A 17,130-nucleotide genomic window follows, 5' to 3' on the forward strand; every position below is an offset into this window, starting at 1 on the left:
AATAATCTCATGTTTAGGATTTTGAATACTAAAATTTGTTTGGCATTATTCATTTACTCTTATACTAAAAAAAAGTTAATTTCCCTAGTAGAAAATGGCTCTATAGACATAAACAGAAATAGTTTCTAAGATAGAGAATAAGGCAGGACGAACTTATTTTATTTATTTATTAATAAATTATTAGATAAAATTTAACAATATAATCAAAGACATTAACAATATAATCAAAGACATTAGAGTTGGTTTGAATCACTCCTATTCCGAGGAAGTGATGAAGGAGTCCCAAATCTGTCAACTCATACTTTATCTTCATGTCTTCCTTAAACTCTTCTAGCATTGATTTGCAACTGCCAGTGTTGACTATATCGTCCACATAGATAGAAACAATCAAGATATCTTCTCCCCTTGCTTTTATAAACAGAGTTGGTTCACTCAAGCTCTTCTTGTAACCACACTGTGAGAAATAGTTTCCAATCTCTCCATACCAGGCTCTTGGAGCTTGTTTTAGACCATAAAGAGCCTTATGAAGCTTGTACTACTTTTCCTCCTTGCCTTCGACTACAAAACCTTCAGGCTGCTCAACATAAACCTCTTCTTGTAGAACTCCATTCAAGAAGGCCAATTTCACATCTAACTGATACAATTTCCAGCTTTTTTGTGCAGCCAAGGCTATTAAAGTTCTAATGGTATCCAACCTAGCAACCGGTGCATAAGTCTCATTGTAGTCCAAACCAGGCTTTTGTGCATAGCCCTTTGCAACCAGCCTTGCTTTATTCTTCAACACTGTGCCATCAAGATTTAACTTGGTTTTGTAGACCCATTTAACCCCTATAACAGGTTTTTCAGTTGGTCTGTCAACAAGCGTCCAGGTGCCATTTTTTTCAATCATAAATAGCTCATCCTCCATAGCTTTTAACCAAGACTCGCCTTGTTTGGCGTCCTCATACTTCTCTGGATCCATGATACACATAATGCATTGAGCTAACACTTCATTCAGGTTTCTCCACTTCAGTGGTGTATGGTCAAATGCTTGATTGTGCCCTTCACTCAAGTTTGACATGCTTGCAGCTTTACCTGAGATGGGTGACTTGGATTGAACTTCGGAGTCTTCAATACTAAGAACTCTCCTAGATGGAGATAATGTAGATGATGTAGGAGACAACACCATTCTATAACTTCTTTCTGTACTTATGTCACCATGAATAAAACTTCTAGTATTTAGGGATATTGACTCTGAGTTCTCTTCCCAATTCCAGGCAGCTTCTTCATCAAATACAATGTCTCTTGACAAGAATATTTCTTGGATAGTGGATCAAATACCCTATACTCCTTTTCACAAGTTGCATATCCCACAAATACTCCTTTGAAGCTTTTAGGCTCAAGCTTATGTCTGCGATCAACTAGGACATGAACATAGCATAGTGAACCAAATACTTTCAAGTGTGCTATTCTTGGTTTTCTTCCAGAATAAGCTTCAAAAGGTGTGATGTTGTTCAAAGCCTTTGTGGGACATCTATTTAGAATGTACACTGATGTATGCACTGCTTCTGCCCAAAGAAAGTATGGCATCCTCTTCTCATGCAACATGGATTTAGCCATCTCAATCACAGTTCTGTTCTTCCTCTCCACTACTCCATTTTGTTGTGGAGTATATGCAAGAGTGAATTGCCTTTGTATTCATTCCTTTTCACATAATAGGTCGAATTCAGATGACTTGAACTCCCCTCATCTATCACTTCTCAGACACTTAATCTTGAAACCACTTTGTAATTCTGTCATAGCTTTGAATTTTTTTAAACAGTTGAATGCATCAGACTTATATCTCAGGAAATAAACCCAAGTCATGTTGGTGAGATCATCTATCAACAACATGAAATACTTATTTCCAGCAATTGAATCATTCTTCATAGGTCCACACAGATCAACATGAATTAGTTCAAGTGGAGCAGTTGCTCTTTGCGCTTGATTTCTTGGAAATTCTTCTCTGTGTTGTTTTCCAAATTGGCAATCTTCGCAGACTCCATTGTAGTCTTCAAGCTGAGGCAACCCATGCACCATTTCCTTGTCTCTCAATTGTTTGAGACCACCAAAGTGTAAGTGCCCAAGTCTCATGTGCCAAGTCTCACTAGATTGAGTGACATTAGCTTTCAAAACGACTTGGTTCTCAGATAATAAAGCCAATGGATAGCACCTATTCACTTTCTTCTTCACTTTCATAACTAAGCTTTCCAGTGATGGACCATCATACACATTGCACATTCCACCACCAAACAGCAAGAAATATCCATGCTCATCCATTTGACCTACACTTAGCAAATTTTCTTTTAAACCAGGTAGATACATTACTTCTCTAACATACTTTCTGTCCTTATTTGATGTAACAACTAACATAGTTGGCAAAGTTCAAATGCCAATTGGACACCTTGTGAATGTAGCAGGAATAGACTCATTGGTGATTGATACAATAAATTTTGGAATTATGCTTCTTCTTTTTTTTATTATGCTTTTATGTATGGTTTGTTTTGTGTGTTGTTTGCAATAAATTAAGGTTTGGTTTTAATTAATCTTTGTTTTGATGCTCAAATGTTTTTAATAAATAGTCATATTAGTTAATGCTTTTTTTATTTAATGAAAAGGAAACAATACAACAAATTAAATGATAATACAACAATACAATATATGGCAAAGGTGTTTCAATACAACCTAATGGTTTTCATCATTTAACCAATCCGTATTGCTAGATCCGTCGTCATGGAAAAGTTTTCTTCTCATCACATCCCTTCGTCTATGCTTCCAATAGGCCTTTGTTTCAAGAGACATATGGCTCGTATCCATGGCCATGATTTTCATCTCTCTATCATCCATGTCTTTTTCTTGTGCCTGCTGCTGTTGAATTGCAAATGTTTCCTCTCATGCCTTATCCGCTTCATCTCTTTTCAAGTCTCCCTCAATTTTTAGTGAGGTGTTCTTAGCTATTTGCTCCAATAATTGTATACATTCATTGTTTGAAGTGCCCACTCTCTTGGCCTTTGCCGCCTTTCTCCCAATAGGTCTCGGTGGACATGGGAGTGATGACTCCGTTTTCATTGGGGAGTCCAATGGCGAATTGGTTGATGGTGAATCGTGGAGCGGCGTCTCATTCAATACAACCAGCAGACCGGTGGGAATAATTTTGAATCTCGAACAATCCTTCACAACTTCCCAACATTGGAAATGCACGAAACTTTTTTTTGCCTTGCCCCATGGCACCGAACCACATTTGTGCTTGTATGATCTATTAAAAATAAATAATTGGAAGTGCAAGAAAAAAAATTTATTATGCAAGAAAATATAAACTATTTTGAAATGCAAAAATAAAATTGATTATGCAAGAAAATATAGACAAATTGGAAATGCAAAAAAAAAAAAAAAAATTATGCAAGAAAAAGAAATAGAATATGCACACACACAAAAGTTACATTAAATTGATGAAAATGACAATTATAAATATTTTACCTCATCGGATAGATTTTGACTGCTTCGAATGTTCTCCTTTGCTTTTGTCAATGCATTTCTCCATTTTCCTAACTTTTTATTCCGAAGTTTTCATCTACCAGACAACGCCATTTCTGTCCGAATGGAACCCGATCTTTGACAAAATTCTCCATGAATTTTGCTCCACATATGATGGAACTTCATCTCATTGCCCGTAATAGGGTCATGACTAACATTCACCTAAGACTGACACAACGCAATATCTTCCTGAGTTGACCACGAGCCTCCGGTTTCGACAGAAGATGCCATTTTTTTTTTTTTATATATACAAATGGAAAGTAGTAGAAATATGTGACTGGAGAGTAAAAAATATTGGAATGAGAAGAGTTTGTATGGAGAATTGGTGTGGGAAGTGAATAATGTGAGGGGAGAGTAAAAAATATTGGATGAAGAATAAATTGTATGAAGATTTGGTGTGGAAAGTAAATAAAATGGTTAGGTATTTATAGGGAAAAAATAAATTATTTTTTGGTATTTTTAAAAAAAAAATTCAGAATTTTTTCGATTTTTTTTGCAATTTTTTTAGCTAAAAAAACGAGGACCGTCGGATTTCTGGAAAAAAACATATCGGAGCGTCGCGATTGCAACACGTGTCACATGCAGGTTGGGTTCTGTCATCGCTGACATCATCACTGAGGTCGGTGCGCGGAAGTCAAATTTACGTGCCAACGGTAAAAAAAATTTGAATTAACCTGCGCTGACGTCACAGCCCTCGGACTAAAATCCAGACGAAACTTGCCCTTGGGCCTGCCCGGGCTGGTGGGACTCAGCTCTTGCCCGGGCCTCTTCTCTCGAGCTGGATGCCGTTTGGGCTCGGTCGAAGGGCCTTTTGCCCAAGTTTGAAGCAGCGCTGGAACTGCTCTGAGTGGCTAGAGTTTGTTTATACTAGTGAAGAGCATGAAGACCTCCTACGTGGAAAGAAGAAGGTTTAGAAAAATGATTAATAAATAGCAGCATTTTGGAATTAGGTTCAGTGGGGCATTGGGACTATCAAAAGGAGAAATCAAAGGCCATTAATTTAATAATCACTTTTTGAGGTCTTCGGAGACCAAACCTCTGATCTATTGAATGTTAGATGTAGCCTAACGGCTATTCTCTGAGAACTCTAAGCTGTTGTAACCACAAGAAAGCCAAGAGGTCCTCATTTTCTTTCCATTATAAAAGTAAAAGAAGAGTGTGATCCTCTTAAAACCCAAAGAAAAAAGAAGTAGAAAAAGGTGAAGAGATGGGGGAGAAGGTGACAGTTAGCATAAGGGATTCGAGCATGGTGAAGCCAGCCGAGGAGTCGACGCCTCGGGGCTCCCTATGGCTCTCCAACTTGGACCTAGTGTTTCCGCCCTTTCACACGCCCAGTGTTTACTTTTACAGACCAAGCTGTGGTCATGAGCACAATTTCTTCCACCCGGAAGCGCTCAAGCAGGCGCTCATCAAGGCCCTCGTGCCCTTCTACCCTATGGCCGGCCGCCTCAAGCTCAACGACCAGGATGGCCGTTTGGAGGTTGATTGCAATGCGGAGGGAGTGCTCTTTGTTGTAGCTGAGAGCTTCTCTACCGTCGATGATTTCGGAGATTTTGCACCCTCTCCCAATTTCCTTCCGCTCATCCCCCACATTGATTATGCTGCGGGCATATCCTCATATCCCATTTTGGTGTTACAGGTAAGTAGATCAAACCCCCATTTAAGTTTAAGGCTTAGTTTGGGACTGCTATACTTCTTTTAGAAGCAGTTTTTTTTATTATTATAAGTTTTTTAAAGATTTGGTGTTTGGTAAAAAAGAAAGAGAAGCTGTTTTTTTTCCTGTCGTTCCTCCTGGGTATTGAAATTACCCAACAAAACAAGAACCTTTCAACAAACTTGAGATTGAAAAAGCTGAAGCTCCAAGATCTTTTAGGACCAAACAGCAAAATAAAATAACGTATTTTAGGAATTATTCCGACCCAAGTCTGGAAACCAATCTCCTCCGACCCATCATCGTAGACTGCTGCCAGAGAGAAGAGGAAGAAAGGAAAGAAAAAAAATGAAACGGGGTCTAGGAAGGAAGAAGAAAAGAGAAAGGAGGAGAAGAGGAAGTAAAAAAAAAATGTTGGCCTGGGAAGGAAGAAAGAAAAAAAAAACCTGGGAAGGGAAGAAGAAGAGAGAGGAGGAAGGAACAAAGAAAAATGAGAAAAAAGAAAAAAGGAAGGGGGTGTCGACTGAAACAATTGCTTTTGAGTTGTTTTTTCTAATTTTTTATTTATATATTTGTACATTAATGTATTTATTTGTTAACTAAATTAGACATTTTTTATTTTATAATGATAATTTTTTTTTATCGCATTTTTTTTGTCATTATACACTGTTACAGCATTTCTATAAATAAATAAAAAGTTTACTAAACACTTTGACCTGTTTTTCACAATTAGACTACTTTTACAAATGTAACCAGACAATACCAAATTAAGCCTAAGTTTTATGCGTAACCCCCATCCACCCAATGAATATTTGTGTAAAGTCTAGACACCATTTGACATATATGCAGGTGACCTACTTCAAATGTGGTGGAGTGTCACTTGGTGTTGCAATCGAACACCGCATTGCAGATGGAGTTTCTGGTCTCCATTTTGTACATACATGGTCTAGTATTGCTCGTGGGGATCTCTCCAATATTAAACCACCCTTTATGGACAGGACATTACTTCGTGCCCGTGACTCGCCTCAGCCTGAATTCCCCCACACCGAATACCATCCTTTTCCAGAAATGAAATCAGATTCTGATGAGCATCTGCAAACCACAAGTAATATTACTACGTCCCTTTTTAGATTCACGCAGGAGCAGCTCAGTCTCTTGAAAGCCAAGTCTAAGGAAAAGGGAGACGGCCAGAATACTAATACAATCAACTATACAACATTTGAGATGTTGGCATGTCATATTTGGAGATGTGTTTGCAGGGCACGTAAACTTCCGGATGATCAAGACACCAAGCTATTCATTCCAATAGATGGACGGAACAGATTGCGACCCCCACTCCCACCTGGTTTCTTCGGCAATGCCCTTTTCAGAACCACACCAATAGCTGCAGCAGGAGATCTCCAATCGAAACCAACTTGGTATGCTGCAAGCTGTGTTCGCAGTGCTTTGGTGCGGAGGGACGATGATTATCTTCGATCAGTCCTTGACTATCTTGAGCTTCATCTTCCTTGTAATCAGAAACTTGTTACGGGGGTTCCAACGATTCAGTGCCCAAATCTTTCGATAAACAGTTGGATCAAGCTGCCGATTCATGATGCTGATTTTGGTTGGGGTCGACCCATTTTCATGGGGCCTGGCCGCCCATTTGTGTTGGACGGGAGGTGTTTGTTGTTACCAAGTACAAATAATGATGGGAGTACATCAATTATCCTTTGTCTGCAATCTGAGCACATGAAATTATTTTCCAAATTTTTGTATGACATATAATTAGGTCTTTAAGGTTGTTCAAATTTGAACTTGTGTATTAATTTGTGCACGTTGCTTCACTGAGTATTGCAAAACTTTGTTTCAAAATTCATCAACATGTATATTGGTGCATGTACGGTGGCTCTGTTTCTCATGAAATAAAAAGAATATTGAATTCTTATTATGATGAGTTTTTGAAATGTTGTCATTCTGTGTTCACATATTGTTGGTGAGAGAAATGAAGAAGTTGTGCTCGCATGTTGCGTTGCTTTAAAATATTAAATTCCCTCTCTCAAGCTTTCAATTTTGATATAGGGGACAATCCTAAGGCTTTGAATTTCACAAAGATTCGATCTTTTCCCCTCCTAGTCAAGAGATTAAGAAGTGGATGAGATTAAGAGTTAATTATTTTATTAGTTTTTAAATTTTGATCCAATTTGTATTTGAGTATCTCAATTTCCAAAATAGTTCTCATTGTTCTTAAATTTTAGTTTTTTTGGACAAATGGTCCTGCCCTCAATTTTGTTAACTTTTTCTGTTAAATACAGAGGCAAAATGGTATTTTTATATTAAAACCAAAAATAATAATAAAAATAATATCTTTAAAATAACAATAAAAGAAAATCCAATAAAAAAACCAACCACAAAAAAAATATAAAAATTAAGTTTCGAGTAGAAATTCGGATTGAGGGAGAGAGAGAGTTTAATTTTAATTTTTTTAGTTTTTTTTAATTCATATTTTAATCAATTTTGATATAAAAATATTATTTTATTTCTGCATTTAACAGAAAGTAAACAAAATTGACGATAAGATCATTTATCCTAACGAAACTAAAGTTAAAGGATCACGGAACTATTTTGAAAATTGAGGTACTCAAATGCAAATCGGGTCTGAATTCAGTGACTAATAAAAAGATTAACCCGTGAGATTAATGAACAAATTCGAAATCTGGAAGATGATAAGGCAACTCTCATCTATGGCAAAAGATGCATCCACTCCATCTCTCAAATCAACGCCACTGCTTTGTCAACTTGATGGATGACGCCTAGATTCCAGCACTAAATCAAATCTGCTACTTTGTTTTACTAAATAAAAAATCTGATTATTTGAACTTTGAGCACAGCCAGAGATAAAAAAGAACATGCCTTAGTTCAAATCTTCAATGGCCTCCATGGCCACCCTCTTCATCAAAACACAATACTCGTCCCACTCTTTGCCCAAAACGTTCGATATCCATTTCACCCATGCACTGAAACTATCAATCCCTCCCTTGAGGTGGGGTGGGGATGAGGAAGAAGGATGGGAGGTGTTGTGGCGGGACGGAAGGAGAGGAGTGATGGAGTTGGTTTCAGGGCGGCGGGGGGGGGTGGGGGCCCGGGCGGCGCTGGGTGTGTTGTGGGAATCGGAGAACTCGAGGCGATGGGATGGGGGAGAAAAGGACGGAGTGCGGCTGTGCGTCTAGTTTTTTTTTGTATTTTTTATATTTAGTTTTTGCTTAATTATATAAATTTAAAAAAAAAATTGGTTGGTTTAGTAGGTAGGTCTAACAGTAGACATATCAGCATTTAACGATTGACGATACGATCAATTTATGGAATGATGAAATTGGATGATATTACAAACGTAAGAGTGTAAATTAATAAAATTGATATCCTGGAGTTCATATTAAAAACCACTCCAAACTAACAGGGTATCTTTTGTCGTTAGTTCTAAAATTAAACGTATTTTTAATTTTTAATTTATCTAAAAGGACGCACTCTAGAAATTTGCCGTTTTCTGCCTTTTGAAAACCCAATACCGACCCTGATCACTTCGATAAACAGTTGCATTGGCACCTTTTCGAAAAATCCACAAACGACCACCATTGTCCATTGGTCTCTGATAGGGTTGCAAAGAAATCTGAAAAGTTGTCACTTCTATTTCGAAAAGGGCATCCATTCCTTGGGCTCATTACCAGAAATCTCCAAAAGTTGGGGCATTATAATAACACAACGGTCATGTTTTTACCGAATGAACTAATAATTCTTAACCCAATGGTGTTTACTAATTTATATTCAAATAAGAAATTTAATATTAAATTTCTCAAAAAAAAAAAATTCGAACCAAACCATCCGCATTTGTTTAGTTTGGAGGGTTTGAAGAGAGAGAGCAAACCCAAGACATATAAATTGAAACCCAGAATCTAGCAATACAAGATAAAAGTGGCCCAAACCATTAACCCTTCTCCGGATGGCATTAGCAAATCCTTGAGGCCTGGTTATATTACCAAAAGTGGAATTAAATATCAAATGCTTCAGGACAAAAAGAGAAAAGTCAAAGTTTCAAGTGCCTTCTCTTCAGTTTTCTGCCAAAACAGAACTTGTCAGGATTAGTTCCCTTCCTCCAGCATTTGTCATTTCTTCTTCCAAACACCCTAGCAAATTTCCACAAAATTTCTTCTGCATGATTGAAAATATTACCATAAGAATTTTATTTTGAAAAGAAAAAAGGAAGAGAGAACATAGGGGGGGTGATCCCCTAAATATATACACATCCTCACCTGATCAAATTACTCATTAATTAGAATCAAGCATGTCCATGAGAGAGAGAGAGAGAGAGAGAGAGAGTAGTTACACTAATTGCAACTACAATCAAAATCAATGTACTTATGATGGGTGTTCTGATACTACATATGTAGCCACCCATAAGTGTTAATTCATACCTACTCTTGTTCTCTCTGAGGATTTTGGTTTTGGTAAGCTTATTGCAAATCATACATTTATAAATAGCTGATCTAAAACCTTAACTATCCATTAGGTTTTCGAGATTTCAAGCAAAAAAGGAAAATACTATATTCAACAAAGACAAGAAACAAAATTATACACTGTTGAAACCAGAATGACTTATTTATCTTACAATCAATTTTCATTTGAAAGGATTTTTTTTTAATTTAGGATCTTTCCTATTGAAAGGAGCGATAATATACAAAACTTACACACACTACATGAATATTAGGACTTCATACCTTTTCTAGAGATAGCAATTGCTCCAAACTACTAGTGGATCCTTTGCATTTGAAAGGTAGTTTTAGTTTGACCAATTTAAGTTGATTTAATAGTAATCTCTTGGTGGATGTCTGAATGAAGTGACCATGCTTATGTCTCCTGGATAGTTCAAATATATTTTGTGATCATTTTATAATTAATTAGGCAACCATGTGGTTACTGATTTTCTGAAGTCAACGCTCTTTTTTTTGTCATTTTCTTTTTCAAAAGTTTAACATTTCCTTCTCTTCTTTTTTCTTTTTCTTTTTTTCTGAAATTTCCAAATACAGAAGTACTGAGTAGTTATTAGTTTAGTGTTATTTTTCTTCGTATATTACGGGTTTATTTATTGAAATACCTCATGTGGTTTTCAAATAGTCTCAGTTTGCCCTTGACGTTTCAAATGACTCAATTTCTCCCTAAACTTCCATTATGTGACCAAAGTTACTTCATTCTGTTAGTTTTCAAATAAAAATTGTTAAATCAGTTGATGTGAATTATTTTTATAAAAATTCAAAATTCAAAATAAATATAAAAAATGATTGAAATTATTTAAAATAGATATGAAAATTTTATCCTTTTTTTTTATTCCTCAATCATAAGTTCCCACCACCTTCTCCCTCACCCCCCAACCAACCCCAGCAACCCTTCCTCCTCTTTCTCTCCCTCTCCTCCTTCTCCTTTCAACATCATCAAATCCTAACCAACAATTGACCCTGTCTCTATCCTCCCAATTCTCTTTCTTTCTTTGGCAACCATCGAGGGAGATCTGAACTACCATAGATGCGAAATATGAAGTCAATTTTGTGATTCTGTTTGTGGGTTTTGTGCCTTTTGACAAGTGGAGAGAGAGAGAGAGAGAGAGAGAGAGAAGGTAGAAGGCGGGGTGGGTTTTGGTGGGGTTAGTTGAGATGAGGGAGAAGGTGATGAGGGCTCATGATTACAGAGAAAAAATAAGGAGACATTTTTATCTTTATTTTTTAAATCATTTCAAGTATTTTTTATATTTAATTTAGATTTTTTAATTTTTAATATTTCAATTTACCAAAATGCTCAGGTCACTTCAGTTGATTTAATAATTTTTATCTGAAAACTAACGAAATGGGACAACCTTGATCACATAATGAAAGTTTAAGGGGACGATTCGAGTCATTTAAGGCATTTCAACAAATAAGCCTATATCATGGAGTAATTACACCATGCAGTCAACAGTTCAATATATTTTTAATAAACTAAAAGAGGAAAAAGGATGAGGGTTCCCAAAGAACTTCAGACAAACATAGAAACCTGAACAAGGGAAGAATGTATTAACTAAAGGGTTAGGATGTCTACACTACCCTCAGTTCTTTCGTGTATGAAAAAACAAATTAATGTCCGCATTCACTTCCAGAAGCGGTCAAGGTAACTCGTTTTTTGATACTTACACTTTCAGTCTGTCAACCTAAAATACAGTTAGGAACTTAGGATCAAGGAGTTAAATCTTATTCAGCTAAATACCGCTGATGATCTTTATGTCGCATAATTAGAGAAACTGAATTTTTGTATACGTTTGAATCTGCTCAGCTCGTTCGGTATAAAACCTCGGAGCTAGGGTCGTCTCCAAATGGTAGATTTAAATCAGGTAGCGAAAAGGCAGCATCCTGGCTCCCAGCCTCTTCTACCTTGCAAGAAACATTTGGTGGACAGGAGCTTTGGGAAGCGCCAAGATTACTGCAATGAACAATTGTTGGCATGATTTTTGTAGGGACACCAACTGCATTTACTTGCTCAAGTTGGTACGAAATGGATTCACCAGGCACAACAGAAGTTGTAGCTTTCATCGTTGTCAGGGGCAACTGCAAATCAAGCTGTAATTGAACATAAAACCACTATTAAAATCCATGTCATACCTGTTCTATAATACATTCTTATTTAAGTAGCTGATAATCACAAAAATATAGACGGTAAAATCCCATACGCATACTTGAATGCAGGAAGCATCCTTAGTGGAGGAAACTAGAGAACCAGGAGTAGGCCACTGTTGAAATGAAAGTGACCTTGAAGTCTTGAGACAATGTGTAATCGTCTGTGATGCATACCATAGTGTGCCCATTATGTATTAGAAGACCATATATGACATTCCCTTCCCAAGCATAAAAAATTTAACCCTCAAGAAAAGATGAAGCACTGCATCATGCAGCAGGCTGGTTCAAAACATATACATAGTGTCCACATGCATATATTCCGAGACTGAGGTGGACTTCCTACTTAAGCACATTTTCTGAAAGTTCTAATGAGGGATGAGAAAATTTCTGCACTGATGTTGAGATGTTCTGATACTTGATTTGTACCAAGATCACAACTCTAAGCAGATGGAACTACAAGTCTACAACTTTCAACACACGCCCTTAAACGATGCAACAAAGGCCCCAATGCAGACGTCAATCACTCATCCGAGACGACTAAAAGTTCTAGAATCATGTAAAACAGAGAAATCTCCCCGAGAGGAAAGAAAATCAGCACATTTGAGGCATACAAATTATCCTACAAGTGAAGAAGATTTTCTAATCCAATAAAGAACTTATAAACAGCTTTTGATGTGCAAGCATCAAATCTTCACAAAAATAGCTAGGAAGCCATTATTTTATAATAGCTAGAATCTCTCCTAGCTAGAATCTCTCCAATCCAATAATATCTTTTAGTTTTTGAATAAAGAAATCAAAGGCTGGTCACATGAAAATTCATGAAACTTTAAGTTTTAGAATAAAGCCATTATTTGCAAACAAAACTGAATCCGTTATCAGGTTTCAAACTGCAAGTTTCATGAAAATTCAAATATATCCAAGTTCGCTTTAAATGCATACATATAACATAAAGAGTCTAGAGAGTAGTAGCAGCATGTTCACCTTTATTTTTCTCAAGCTTTCATTTGTGGCCCTCTGTTTTTCAACAGTGAGGCGTAGTGTTGCCAGTTGCTGCTCAAGGGATGTATTAAAGAAATCAATATTCAGAAATCTCCACTGAGACGTATTATGAAATAAAAAGGGAGAATGAATTAAAGACATACATTTTTCAAGTTTCGTCTTTCCTTCAACAGAAAACTCTCCTCCTCTTTTAGTTCAGCAAGCGTCTGCACGCAGCCATGAGAAATTATTACTACACTATGAGATATGAATCTAACAAGTATTCCACTCACCACCACAAACAAACCAAAGAAAGAACATGGGAGATGCATAGCCTTAAAATACTTCTTCATCAAGAAAATGGCAAGATGTGGCATTACTGGTTTTCATATATTTGACCCCAAAGTTAGTTTTACAGATGAAATCAAGTATTAGTTTTTCTGCTTCATGCATATGTTGCTAACTAATGTCGAGATAAGTACTCCCATTTAATTTTTCGAAAACACATTTCACCGGCAGACATTAGAATTAGGCTAGTTGTATCGTTCATTACTTAACTAGACCTCCCATTTATTCCAAGGGTATTTACGCAGTAAATGAAAGAGATCCCAAGTTTGAGCCCTATCAAGGACACTTCTACCGAACTTTCTTGTGATTTGCTCAGCAAAGATATTCTCTATGTTCTATGCACTCTCCACAAAAAAATTAATTGAAATTAATTGTGGTATAGGACATAAACGTTCCATGAATATCTTCTTCGGCGCAATACATAATGGTATATTTACCTTCTTCTTTCTTGGTCTCTTGAAGATGGCTGCTTCACTTCTAACAGCAACCTACACAACCCAATATAAGACAACCCAATTAATCACCAAATCATATTTCAGCAAGTTGTACAGTAAATTAAAAAAAAAAAAATTAATACAAATGACAGCTTGCCGGCTCAACGGATATAGGAAGGCCCCCGAACAACTTGGAAGAGAAAAATATAAGACACTTTGCATCCAATCAAGTACACATATTACATGTGGCGGTGATGGAAAATCACTTGCATGGACCATGCCACAATAAATCCATAAATTCTCAACGCTCCAAGGCCTCAAAATTTCAAAAGGGTCTCTCATAACTTTCTCGTGACAATGTGCGTTTCACTTATGCATTCAAATTGTGACCATTTCAAATTGGCAGCCCACAAATAGTGTGAAGCTCCATTATCTTCTTTTCTTTTTTCTTTTTTCCCTTTTTTTTAGCAATTAAGCTCTCAGTTTTCAACCACAATGCATAATGCAACCTACCCCAAAATAAAATTACAAAAAAATACAACCAAAAAAAAAGTCTTGAGGGCCCTACGTTTGTTGAAAAGTTTATGAGTTTGGCAGGCACCAAAAGAGCAAGCAAGTCAGGTTATAACAATTTGGGGGGCCAATGTGGCCTTCCCACCCGAGAGACACTTCTTCTACAGTGAATCTCTCAATTTGATACCCAAAAAGAAAGCACTTTGTCCCATTGAAATTTTTTTCAACTCCCAACTCTGAACCCACCCATATATTATTTTATCTCTTCTTGGACCCCACCAAAACATTGAAAAGGTTAACATGCCAGGCTGTCACATAAGATAGAGTAACAGCCTGATCAGAAATTACTTTTTACCCATTTGACTGTTCCCGTTGGATCCAAGCTTTGACGTCGTCTTTCCATAAAAAGAAGTGACTTGCCGATCAAGCTGTCACGCAAATACGGTAACAGACAAATATTTTTTTCTTGTCGTATTTTAATAATACACCCTCTCCCTGCCTGCCTATGGTCTCTGGCGTAAAAACAACGTCGCAGGACGGGGACTCGATTTGGTTGGCCTTTTACCATGCGCCTGCAGGAACGCCAAACTGTGGCCGACCGCACCCAATCATTCCCCCTCCTCACTGCACAACTGCTCCTCTACCAGCACCACACCAAACCACACGTAGACCTATTTTTTGCCACGAAGACACGCCACCGATAAAGGGGGTGACAATGTTTTTTTCTCTTCCTAAATGCCCTCGAACTTTAAGTACGGTTTGACTTTTGCAGGGTCGTTTACGTCATTTCGCGAAAAACTTAAGCTGCCAAATGCCAGTTGGGGGTATGGTTGTTGACTCCGACAAAAAGGAGTTGGGAGCTGGGAGCTGGGGAGTGTTGTGCTGCACGGTTTCTGGGGTTGGCCGAGGATTTGTGAAATGACGAAAATGGTCCTAACCAGAAGGGTATTTTGGGGTTTTCAGCAGAATAAGCGTGACAAGAGCGGAAAGGAAATGAATGAGAGAAGAAAAAAAACGTGAAAAGTGTCATCGAGTTCTCTGACTCTATGCGTTGAATGGAAGTCACCGATTTTCTCTTGAAAATTAAAAAATTCTAGAAAAAGAGAAAAAGAGAAAGTCATCGTACTCGTAAAGAGGAGGGCATTTCGGTCCACACGATGTTGACAATGGTAAAACGACAACGTCCAGTCCAAAGGACCGGCGGGTCTAGAAACCGGTCGGGCGTACGAAAATGAACGAATTGGCCTGGGCGGTCACGAGACATCCCCATGCACATAGGGGCATAATGGTCAATAGAAAAAAGGACCAGTTGGAAGCCCTCCCTCCAACCAGATTGCAAAAAAAAAAAGAGAGACTCTGACAGGTGCCCAAAGCCAGACAATCCATCCTATCTGACTCCTGAACCTCCCCAGGTAAATACCCCACCTTCCCAGGGGTACTTTCGTCAATTAAGATAGATAGGTAAAAAAAAAAATTGAAAAAAAAAAAAAGAAAAGCCACCGAATCAAAACCCGGCCCGACCCGAATGAATGACAGAGACAGAGACACACAGACCTTAGATCTCGCGGCATCGGTCGGCTTGGGGGCCCTGCTGGACTCTTCGGAGCCGTCGAGGGCGCCGCCGCTAACCGAAGTGGCGCCGCTCCAGGAGAGCGGCGTGGTGGGGCTGGCTCTGGCTTCGCTCGACTCGCCCTTCTTCTTATCCTTACCCTCAACGACGACGAGGTCGCTGGCATGGTGATGACGTGGCACGTTCTTGGAGCGGCGCTGCCTAACGCTCCACCGCAGAGACGGAAGGTCACGGCTGGTCTTGGACGGCCGCGGCGGCTCGGCGTGCCTGAGGAGGAGAAGAACGTCGACGACCGCCGCCTCGTCGTTCATGGCCAGGTTGACCCAGCCGTCGTCGTCAGTAGCAGCAGCAGCCATAGTGTCGTCAGTGTCGTTTTTATCTTTTTTCCTTGTTTTTGCAGAGAGAGAGAGAGAGAGAGAGAGAGAGAGGGGAAGAAGAGGGTGGCCAGAGAAAATCTCTCCTTTTTATTTAGGTGAGTTTTGTGTTGTGTTGTTGTGTGTGTGCAGAGAGAGAGAGAGACAGAGAGAGAAGAAGAGGAAAGAAAGAATAATGAGGGGAGGCTTTTATATGTGGTGGATTTGCTTTGTTTTGTTGGTTGCTTGCTTGCTTTCTTTTTTCTTGTGTTTCTCAACAAACAACTCTTCCACTTCCTTCCTCCTCTTTTGTGTGGATTTTTCCCTTTTCTTTTTTCTTTTTCTATTTCCGATCTTTTCTTCTCATTTTCTGTGGGCCACCATACTGTTAACACGTGGCAGTGTTGGACCAAGCTCGCGTGGCTTTTCCTCTTTTTTTGTTTTGTTTTGTTTTGTTTTCTGGTTATGGGTTTTTGATGGATGACACTAATTTATTTATAGACAGGGTTTATAGGTGTAGATTGGTTCAGAGATGTGAGCTGGACGCGCTCACAAGGTAGGTGAGTGAGTGAGTGAGTGAGTGAAAGAGAGAGAACATGGAGAATTGGGGCAGATGTGGAAGATGGTGATGTTTGTCAGTTAATGATGCGGCACGTTTCGCTTAGGATATGGTGGCCATTTCTTTTCTTTTTTTCTTTCATTTTCCTTTTATTTTTTTATTTTTTTATTTTTTTGGGTATATAGTTATAGTAGGAAATGGAAAAAAAAAAGCATAGAACCCTAGTTTATTTGGCTGGTTTATTTTATAATTTAGTTTTGGAAAGGGCAGTACGGCGTTAGACTTGGCATTTTTGTATAATATTTGGAGTTTGCGGCAAGGCAGCGTCAACCTTGCCATCTTTAATTACTTGAATATTTCGAGTATGTCATCTTCCTTCGCATCTTGTCTAATAAACATAAGGGCAAACTCAATAGTGGAGGCTCTAAATATGGTGGATAGAACTTTTTTTTTAGAGTTTCAACGGAATATACGAGGCTTTAAAATTATCTTTCCCAC

General features: G+C 38.1%; 2 protein-coding genes across 4 annotated transcripts; one reads left to right on the plus strand and one right to left on the minus strand.

The window, feature by feature from the left end:
- The first annotated feature begins 4,615 nt into the window (after positions 1–4,615).
- Positions 4,616–7,130, plus strand: LOC117623120 (shikimate O-hydroxycinnamoyltransferase-like). Its single transcript, XM_034353982.1, has 2 exons — positions 4,616–5,191; positions 6,053–7,130. Exons 1-2 carry the CDS (start codon positions 4,760–4,762, stop codon positions 6,968–6,970), a joined length of 1,350 nt encoding a protein of 449 aa, XP_034209873.1. The 5' UTR covers positions 4,616–4,759; the 3' UTR covers positions 6,971–7,130.
- Positions 7,131–11,162: 4,032 nt separating this feature from the next.
- LOC117623166 lies at positions 11,163–16,360 on the minus strand. 3 transcript variants are annotated; one of them, XM_034354044.1, is made up of 6 exons: positions 15,705–16,360; positions 13,641–13,691; positions 13,020–13,082; positions 12,859–12,927; positions 11,937–12,038; positions 11,163–11,820 (listed from the first exon to the last, which is right to left on the minus strand). In XM_034354044.1, the coding sequence occupies exons 1-6, from the start codon at positions 16,074–16,076 to the stop codon at positions 11,533–11,535; spliced, it is 945 nt and encodes a 314-aa protein (XP_034209935.1). In that variant the 5' UTR covers positions 16,077–16,360; the 3' UTR covers positions 11,163–11,532. The 3 variants fall into 3 exon arrangements, with proteins under 3 accessions (XP_034209935.1, XP_034209934.1, XP_034209936.1); XM_034354043.1 differs by having other exon boundaries at positions 11,931–12,038; XM_034354045.1 differs by lacking the exon at positions 11,937–12,038.
- Between the last annotated feature and the right edge of the window lie 770 nt (positions 16,361–17,130).

This window comes from Prunus dulcis, chromosome 3 (genome assembly GCF_902201215.1).
Source record: "Prunus dulcis chromosome 3, ALMONDv2, whole genome shotgun sequence".
NCBI classification, from domain to species: Eukaryota; Viridiplantae; Streptophyta; class Magnoliopsida; order Rosales; family Rosaceae; genus Prunus; species Prunus dulcis.